Below are 9,870 nucleotides of genomic sequence, written 5' to 3' on the forward strand. Positions count from 1 at the left end.
TGGCGGTCTATAGGTATTTTTTAAACGCTTGTGTTGAAAAGGAAATTAATATGAATTCAAATTATCAAAATAGCCTTCATTATGCTAGAATATTTTTAATGTATAGCACTGAGCTAAGCTTCCCCCGATTTAAGGTTTTAAGCGGGGATAGTTGGACCGATTTATTACTGATTAAAGGTTATGTGCGTCGACATAGAAATTTGTTTTCCTTTTTTAAGTGTGACAAATTTTTTCAATGCTTTAACGTTTTCCGTTTGCGAAAGATACTGGTCAATATTTTTCAGTTTTACAAAACGTTTATTTAGTTGCTTACGGTTAAGTGTTTAATATCACATAGATCACGGACGGTCCGTCCGTGCATAGATCGTGTTCAGATGTCTCTTTAATGTGGGCATGCAACCATTGCAATTACTTACATTGATCCTAACATAAGCCATTCTAAATCAAAATTATAACGCGATAGCAAGCTTCCTACTAATCACGACACTGACGGCGGTCTGACAGCCATTATCATCAACCGGAACTTCCGTAGGTTAACCTAACTCAAGATCCGGGTTAATGGGAAAACTATACTTGTAAAACTGAGCTATAGATGGCGGGCTTGGATGTCTTGGAAGAAAACGCTGTTTACAAAAGCATAACCTACGTCCAGTACTTATAGGGAGCTGTAATATGATTCACTTATGCTGCAAAACATAATTATCCCATTTGCTTAGTATCATCAAAAGTTCATATAGGCTCCATAAGTTTGTCACTGGTTACTGAGAGCCTGTTATGAAGTGACGTAGGTGAAAGCGACGCCTGGTGAGGCGCTGTCAAAGGCTTAGTATACTACAGACTAAATAGGAAGATGCACTGCAAAACCGAGATTAGTCACTTTTTGCGTCGTTCTCGAACCATCTCTCAGTAAGTCTCAGGCTCGCGATAACATGAATTCTTTTCAAATATAAATGAGCACTTGATCGCTTACGTTCGGCGCACAGGAGAGACGCGTTATCCCAGACATTTTCTATGGTTTCTTGAACCATTTCCTTGACAACTTTCTTGGTGGACAACGATTTGTATTTGTCGGTTACGATAGAGTGAATGACGAGCAAAAGTGACAAAAGAACCAAGGTCGACCCCATTAAAATCAACACCTAATTGAAAAAGGAATGAAATTCAATGATTTGGGTATTGTAATTGAAGAAAATTTACATCAGTGTCCATATTTAAGAAGGAAAAGGAAGTGGTCAAGACTTTCTTTGGGGGACCGGACACGATAATCGTCCTGGCCGTTCCGATCACCGGAGATGGACTGAAATATTTCTCTCGACCGTAGAAAAATGAGCTTGACACGTCTTGTATGATAAAATTAGCATTCTAAATGAGATGGTTATTTAAAACGTGTTTTTATGTATATTTAATATTTGATTATATTCTGATTTATTTTTGACATACGTTGAAAACATCAGGAAAATTATAAATTTTAAAAGCTTCGTCAGTGGTCACTTTATGCCCTTCGAAAATCTCCCTTAAATCATGGAAAAAATTGTTTTACTTCAAGCAGAAGTAAGATAATGGACTAGAAGTATCGAGGTAACCAAATTCTTCACTTATGGCGAAAGTGAATATTCTTGATAAGACACCAATGGTTGGCCCTCTGGTAGCGGTTTCTGTATTTCCCCTCCAAAACGCGAGACGCTCGTGGCGGTAAACGGCCGAACTAGATTCAAGCACCCGCGTCCGTGTTCCGCGGCTTTAGGTTGAGGGGAATGGGGCCGTACTTAAGGGAAATTGTATTGCAATTGAAATTGTAATTTGATAAATCGAATTTTTAACGAATTAAGAAAAATCCTCGATTAATCGTAAAAAATTTCAAATAATCGCCGGTTTTAATCGAATCGAAAGAAAAGAAGAATATTCAGATTCGCGAGTATTCGCAAACCGGTTAACAGAATTCTTTCTCATTCGCCGAAATTACTCCGCTAGAACATAGTTCCAAGTGGTATTAAAAATACTTCATGTTTAGGGATCGTTTTAAGAAATCTGATGTCATTTTGTAATATGACACGTGACTCTCATGCTCCCACGATTCCTGACAAGAAGTATCTAAGTTTAATAGCCTGCCTGAAAAAGAAATGTTTATAATCTCACTTCCAGTGTCGTTACATTTATTGAAGTCTCTTGGGCGTACCTATACAATGAGTAATTTTAAAAATCAACGATAACATTTAAGATTTGAAAATGCAAATTCTAGATACTTGTATTTAAAATATCGATTGTTTCCCATAAATTCAAATTCTGTTTGCGCCATTTTTGCAGTCCAATTAAATCCTAGCACAAATTCGAAGATTGAAGACAAAATAGTAAGCCTCGTCTTGAAGAGATAATTATTTATAAGAAAACTTTGTACTTGCCTTTGAGTACAGAGTTTAGATAGATGCCTAAATAACACCACCTTTAACTGCTCTTCTTGTTGTCAAAAACACTCGCTGCTGCTGCGCTTTGAACTGTTGCTTATGTAACTGAAGTGAAAATGATGAATACTTAGAAGAAAACCCGAAATGTTTATTTATTTTCGATAATTACTTTTTTTCGACGCCCCAGAGGATCTGGTCAATATTATTTCTAATTTAATAAATCAATATTAGAAAAGTTGGATAGCATGAATTGAACGAAAACTAAGAAGATTTTCTACGGTAATAATTTCTACTGTTGTTTATCATGGGAAGGACATTACGGTTGGCTGGTTTTCCAATTAGACGACTATTGTCGTTCGATTGTTTTGTGGAAAGTATTGTAGGTCAGGTTTCAAGGTCCATTCAGACTACACTAAATCATCTTACTCTCACGTCGGTCAATTATTTTACTAGTTTAATTACAGAAGTGAGATGAGACTAGAAGTGAAGGGCTCTAGCATTGATAGTGGATCCTGGCACTAGTGAACAAATTTGAGGATTTTATGCCGCTTCCCACGCGTTAAAACTAGAGAGAAAAAACTTGGTCGAGTTCCAAAAACATTTCCTACCCCCTTCCATTCAACTTAAAGCCCCGGAACACGGACGCGGCTCCTTGAATCTAGTTTGGCCGTCTACCACCGCGAGCGTCTCACGTTTTGGAGGGAAAATTCAGAAACCGCTACTAGAGGGCCAACCGTTCTTGTGTTATCAAGAATATTCACTTTCGCCGAATGAAGAATCTGGTTAGCTCAGTACTTCTGGTCTCATATCACTTCTGGTAATTAGAATGTAAACGATTCGCTTGTTTAGTTTGAAAATTTTCAGTTTCGTAGGGCAATGCAGAGCTTTGAAATTAGTGACTTAAGGCTTTTTATTAATTTTCCAAAAGAACGGACCATGTTTAATATTTTAAAATATAGTCTTTGGTATTGACAATTTAATCTTTGACTTAAATCAATTTATTTTATAGATGTAACTTCAATTGTGTGAAAACATTATCTTTTTTTAATTGTCCATTTAATTGGATTCTCTATGGCCGACCTATAATATTTGTTTAAATGAAGGATAATATTTCAGATTTGAAAATTCGTGTTTTATTTGTGTCGAACAAATTCAAATACAGTTCGTGCTACATTTTTCAAGTTCTTACGTGAGACTACAAATGTGATTTTGCCGTACTACGCAAATTGTTCTAACAACAGGTTTCTTGAAATTGTATATGAAACGAAAACTCTCTATGTATTTGTCAGTTTATTTTTCTACTAAACAATTAATTTAGTCTTAATTAGTATGCTAACATTGTTCACAATCGACTATTATCTTTATTTATTATAAGTGCGTAATTTCCCTATGAGGAAATTTAAAATGACGTATCATTTTCTTGGTAGAAAAATGTGTTTCTGAAAAATTTGCTTGTCGTGTCGTGACATTGTGTTTTCAGATAGTTTTTAAGCAAAGTGGTTGAAGATTATTTCGGTGAAGACGGCAGCTAATGTTCCTGACAACATCACGAAAAGCATGTAGAAAGGAACGAAGACGCTACTCAGGTCCAAATCAGTCGTGCTTTTCAACGGTCTCTTCCAAGTGATCTGTTCAATTAGGTAATTCTTTTCGAAATCCCGATAATTGAAAACTTGCGTTTCAAAAATTGGTTCCAGGCTGTAATAAAAGCATTCGTCAAAGCTTGTTGACAATTCTACGATAAAACTTGTACGGACCTCAGTTGGAGGTTTTCGTGCAATTGCGGACTGTTTCTCAACCAAGATGTATTGAAAATGTAGTGCATGTAGTCGAAGGTTATTGCTTGCTGCGAAAAGTATAGACCTTGGCTTTCATAGAAGAACTTTTTAAACTCGGGATCTAAAATAAGGATTTCTCCCATCATCCAAGTCAGAGCAAAATCGACTATTATGAGAGCTTTTTCCCCGGAAAGAATCGGTTTGTATCCATCAATATCCAAATATTCAAAGTTAGGCGTCAACAGTTTCTCCTCATCCTGCGCGTCAAGCCATTCCTTGACTACTGGGTCCTGGGCTGCCTATAGATGCGCACCAATGACATCAGAGTAATGGAGGACTTACCACGACAACGATTAATTACCAAGTAGTTCAGATAATCGAGAGTTTCGCTTTCTTTTACGAGTGTTGGTGTAATTCCCGATTTAATCAAGTTCGAGAGGGTGTCAATGTAATTGTAGCTTTCCGTCGAGAACTCCGTCCTCAAGAAACAACCCAAGAAGAACAGAATGAAAGTCACTCCAATCAGCCACGACGTAGCGATCAGCCGACAAGTAATGTGGGGCAGAACGGAGGGAATCGCTGTAGGGAATAAAATTATGTTTCACTAAAGCGCCAGCCATCTGTCTCTGCTAATAAGCAATTGCTTACGTTCGAGGCAGAAGAGCGACACGTTGTCCCAGACATTTTCCAGGGTTTCTTGGGCCATTTTCTTGACAACTCTCTTGGTGGGCAACGACTTGTATTTGTTGGTTACGATGGAGTGAACGACGAGCAAAAGTGACAGAAAAACCAAGGTCGACCCCATTAAAATTAGCACCTAATTTAAACAAGATTGCACTTGAATGATTTGGGTATTGTAATTGAGAAAAATTTACATTAGTGTCTATATTTAAGAAGTCAAAGGTAGTGGTCAAGACTTTCTTTGGGGGACCGGACACGATAATCACACTGGCTCTTCCGAACACTGGAGACGGACTGAAATATTTCTCTTGACCGTAGAAAAATGAGCTTGGCAAGACTTGTAAGATAACATTAGAATTCTAAATGAGAGGATTAAAATAAAACGTGTAAACGTTTTTCGGATTTCTGTTTTACGTACGTTGAAAGCACCAGGATCAGTATATATTTCATCAGCGTCAAGAAAGCTGTATTTATGTCCCTCGAAAATGCACCTAAGATCATCGAAAACAATTATGCTAACATATTTTATAATATTTAGGTTAGTGATATTAAAAATACCTCATGTTCAAGGCTCGTTTTATATAATCCGCAATGACTTTGTACATTGACTCTTGTTGCTCAATCGCCCAAGTTTCCTGATAAGAAATATTGAAACTTCAATTTTCATCGTGAAAATGAATTGGCGGAGACGCGATACCGAATATTGATAAACTCACCGATATTGTCGACACATTTATTGGTGTTTCTTGAGCGTACCTTTAATGAATAATTTAATATTCAATTCGACAATAACATTTAAGACGTGGAAATTCAAATTATACCTGTATTTTAGATATCGATTATTTCCCATAAATTCAAGTTCTGTTTTCGACATTTTTGCGTTCCACTTATATCGTTGTGCGGTTTCGAAAATTGAAGACAGTAGTAGCAAGTCTGATCTAGAAGAAATAGTAATTTAAGATATATTTTTTAGAAGCTTTGTGCTCGCCTTTGAGTTTTGGGTAACACGTCAATATCATCACCACCCTTAACCTTCCCTTTTGTTAACCACACACTCGCTGCTGCTCTTTTAACGGTTCCTAGGGTAACTGAAATAAAGACAGTGAATATTTAGAATAAATCTTGAAGCTTGACGCGATCTAAAAGTGAATTTTATTTCGATGATTACTTTTTTTCGACGCCTCAGAGAATCTGGTCTATTTTTTTTTCTTTTTAATTTAATAAAACCATTAGTAGAATTGTGGTTAGTTTGAATTGGAAGAAAACTAATAATATTTTCTACGGGAATCACTTTTGCTGTTGCTTATCATGGAAAATACATTATGACATTATGGTTGGTAGGTTTTCCAATTGGACGCCTATTGTCGTTCGACTGTTTACTGGAAAATAATGTAGGTCAGGTTTTAAGGCCCATTCAGACTCGATTAAAATCATCTTACGATCACGTGACTGGCTGGGCAGGATAATATTTGTTTTTACCCCGTGAATTGTATGTTCAAAATAACTAAAGGCCTTTTCAAACGATACAACTTTTCTACTCATTTAGATGAGTCAACTTGAGTTGAGTAAATTGGTTGGGTCGTGTAAACATAAGTTGGACAAGTTAAATCACCATATTTAAAATTTATCGTTGACCAATTTCTGCTGACTCAACTTTTTGACCCATCTTTGATGTATTGTCGCACTAGCTGTTTAGTCAGTTCTGTGGTTTCCAATCCAGGGAGAAGATATGAAACCGTGGATCTATTAGGTACTGAAGGGGTTGGGAAAAGTGTACGCTTTGTCGATAAAATTGATCCAGGTAGATAAGAAATAAGACAAATTTAGTTGCTAATTAATTCCGCAATCGAGTGCCAATTTTTATTCGCAATAATATTACAAGTACGTAATAACCCGTTAAGAGTTAGGGTAGATTTAAAATTACGTAACGTGTGTAATATTTTTAGAAGCAGAAAATGTAAATTGTGTTTTTTATTTCGTGTCGTCACATACTAAATTAAATTTTCAGCGGTTAAGCAAATCGGTTGAAGATTATTTCGGTGATGGCCACGGCTACTGTTCCTGACAACAGAGTGAGAAGGAAGTAAAAAGGAACGCCGACGCTACTCAGGTCCAAATCAGTCGTGCTTTTCAACGGTCTCTTCCACTTGACTTGTTCAATCACGTAACTCTTTTCAAGATACAGATACTTGAAAACTTGCGTTTCGAAAACTGGTTCCATGCTGTAATAAAACCATTGGTCATGCGCATTAACGGGTTTACAATAAGAAATTAGTACCGACATCAGTTGCAGGTTTTCGTGCATTTGTTGTGAGCTTCTCAACCAAGAGGTGTTGAAAATGAGGTGCGAGTAGTCGAACCCAAGGTCGTGCTGCGAAATGTAAAGACCTCCGTTTTCTGCCAAGAACTTTGTACTTTCGGAATCAGATGACAGGTATTTTCCCAAGAACCAAGAAAAATATAGGTCCACCTCGATTAGAGATTTTTCCCTAGAAATAATCGGAATGTATCCATCAACATTCCCATAATCCATTCGAGAAGCGAAGAGTTTCTCTTGATCCAGCGCGTCTAGCCATTGTTTAACAACTTTATCCTGGGTTGCCTATAGATTCGCATCAATGAGGTTAAAAGAATGGAGGACTTAACACGACAACGGCTCTATTTACCAAACATTTCAGATAATCAAGAGTTCCGCTATCTTCGAACATGATAGGTGGAATTCCCGCTTTGATCAAGTCCGAGAGGGTGTCGATGTAATTGTAGCTTTCCGTCGTGAACTCCGTCCGCAAATAACAACCCAAGAAAAACAGAATGAAAGTCACTCCAATCAGCCAGGACGAAGCCAGCAGACGACAAGTAATGTGAGGCAAAATAGAGGGAATCGCTATAGGGAACATAATTATGTCTGTCGTTATGGGACCACACAATCTCTGATAGCGAGCAAGTTCATTGCTTACGTTCGGCGCACAAGAGCGAGGCGTTCTCCCAAACATTTTCCAGAGTTTCTTTTGCCAATTTCTTGACAACTTCCTTGGTGGACAACGACTTGTATTTGTTGGTCACGTTGGAGTAAATGACGAGCAAAAGTGACAGAAGGACCAAGGTAAATCCCATTAAAATCACCACCTAATTGAACCAAGATTGTAATTCAATGAACTGGATATTCAATGGATTGTAATTGCAAAGTTTACTGGAGTGTCCATGTTTAAGAATGACAAGGAAGTTGACGTGACTTTCTTCGGAGCAGCGGACACTATGGTCGTCCGGACTGTTTCGGAAACTGGAGCTGGACTGAAATATTCCTGTCGACCCTCGAAAAATGAGCGTGAGCTTTCAATCATGATAACATTTGCTTTCTAAACAAACATGAGTGATTAATATTTCTATATCTGTTTACCCTAATTTCTCTTTCACTTACGTTGAAAAAATCAGGCTCGGTGGATAATTTAGAAAGCTCATTAATGGCCACTTTATGCTCTTCGAAAATTGACCTGAAACCATAAGTTCATAATTTTACATAAGTCAATGCATTTTGTTGCCTGTTGCGAGAATGGTGCTTTTTGATTTCGATTGTGATTGAAGATTTCTATACGAAACCCGGTTTGATTAATCGAATATTTAAAGAATTATCTTCAAGTTGTGCTATTAATCGTTATAAATTTCGAATAATCGTCAATTTCATACGTTTAAAATTATTCGAATCGATATAGGTAGTCAAGTAATATTAAAATTATGGAATATTCGCAGCACCCATTTGACTGAACCAGCAAGAAATAGCGTGTTAACACGATTATTTCTCGTTTGCCCAAATTACTCTATAGTAATTCAAGGTAGTATGTATAATACTTTATGTTGAGGGATCGTTTTAAGTAATCCGCCATGATTTTGAAAAATGACTCGTGGCTTTTAATCTCCCACGCTTCCTGGTAACAAATATTTAAGTTTAATTGCCATCAGGAAAAAGAAATCCATCTGAGGCTTGGGATCGATTGTTGATAAACTCACCCTAATTGTTGATACATTTATTGGAGTTTCTCGGGCGTACCTACCAAAATAAGTTCTTTTTCAAATCGACGACAACAATTAAGATTTGAAAATTCAAATTCTAGGTACTTGTATTTAAAATATCGACAATTTCCCATATATTCAAATTCAGACTGCGTCATTTTGAAGTGTAAATCCAAAACCCTCAAAGGCTGTAAAGAGTTGCTGATAAATTTTCAATTGTTATCAAGTAACATTTTTCTGATAAAAAATATTGAAGCTTCAATTTTGATCATGAAAATGAATTGGTGGAGACGCGAGACCGAATGTTGATAAATGCACCGACAATATTGGTGTCTCTTCTCGTACCTATAATTAGTGATTTTTAAAAGTCGACGATAGCATTAAAGATTTGAAAATTTAAATTGTGCTCACCTTTGAGGTTAATTGGGTAAATAAGACCACCCTTAACCACACACTCGCAGCTGCTCTTTTAACTGTTCCTATGGTAACAGAAATAAAGACAGTGTATATTAATATTTAGAAGAAGTATCTTGAAGCTTGACGCGATTTAAAAAGTGAATTTAATATCGATGATTACTTTTTTCGACGCCTCAGAGAATCTGGTCAATTTTTTTAATTTAATAAAACCATTAGTAGAAGAGTGGTTTGTTTGAATTGTGGAAGGAAACTAATCAAATTTTCTACGGGAATCATTTCTACTGTTGTTTATCCTGGAAAATACATTATGACATTATGGTTGGTGACTATTGTCGTTCGACCGCTTACTGGAAAATAATGTAGGTCAGTTTTTAAGGCCCGTTCAGACTCGACTAAAATCATCTTACCATCAAGTGACTGAAGTCTATATAGGCTGGGCAGTATAATCTCTTTTTTTACCCTATGAATAGTATGTTCAAAATTACTAAAGGCATTTTCAAACGATACAACTTTTCTACTTATTTAGATGAGTCAACTTGAGTTGAGTAAACTGGTTGGGTCGTGTAAACATAAGTTGGACAAGT

General features: G+C 36.7%; 1 protein-coding gene and 1 long non-coding RNA gene across 2 annotated transcripts; both read right to left on the bottom strand.

The window, feature by feature from the left end:
- Positions 1-6,872: 6,872 nt before the first annotated feature.
- LOC149718344 (uncharacterized) lies at positions 6,873-7,975 on the bottom strand. Its single transcript, XM_089860802.1, has 3 exons — positions 7,819-7,975; positions 7,528-7,745; positions 6,873-7,463 (listed from the first exon to the last, which is right to left on the bottom strand). The coding sequence occupies exons 1-3, from the start codon at positions 7,973-7,975 to the stop codon at positions 6,873-6,875; spliced, it is 966 nt and encodes a 321-aa protein (XP_089716928.1).
- A 50-nt stretch (positions 7,976-8,025) lies between these two features.
- On the bottom strand, positions 8,026-8,908 carry LOC149718345 (uncharacterized). Its single transcript, XR_016382473.1, has 4 exons — positions 8,867-8,908; positions 8,708-8,784; positions 8,280-8,352; positions 8,026-8,217 (listed from the first exon to the last, which is right to left on the bottom strand). It is a non-coding gene; the product is annotated as an uncharacterized LOC149718345 (long non-coding RNA).
- Between the last annotated feature and the right edge of the window lie 962 nt (positions 8,909-9,870).

Source organism: Phalangium opilio, unplaced genomic scaffold (genome assembly GCF_054372755.1).
Source record: "Phalangium opilio isolate 3A_F unplaced genomic scaffold, DU_Popi_V2 ptg000002l_1, whole genome shotgun sequence".
Taxonomy (NCBI): domain Eukaryota; kingdom Metazoa; phylum Arthropoda; class Arachnida; order Opiliones; family Phalangiidae; genus Phalangium; species Phalangium opilio.

What these genes read in the sequence shown, in the direction of transcription:
- LOC149718344 (XM_089860802.1), bottom strand. Translation starts at nt 7,975, where the DNA reads ATGGGATTTACCTTGGTCCTTCTGTCACTTTTGCTCGTCATTTACTCC. An exon ending in CTCGCTCTTGTGCGCCGAAC is followed by an intron (nt 7,746 to 7,818) that starts GTAAGCAATGAA and finishes TGTTCCCTATAG; the next exon opens with CGATTCCCTCTATTTTGCCT. An exon ending in TTGATTATCTGAAATGTTTG is followed by an intron (nt 7,464 to 7,527) that starts GTAAATAGAGCC and finishes GCGAATCTATAG; the next exon opens with GCAACCCAGGATAAAGTTGT.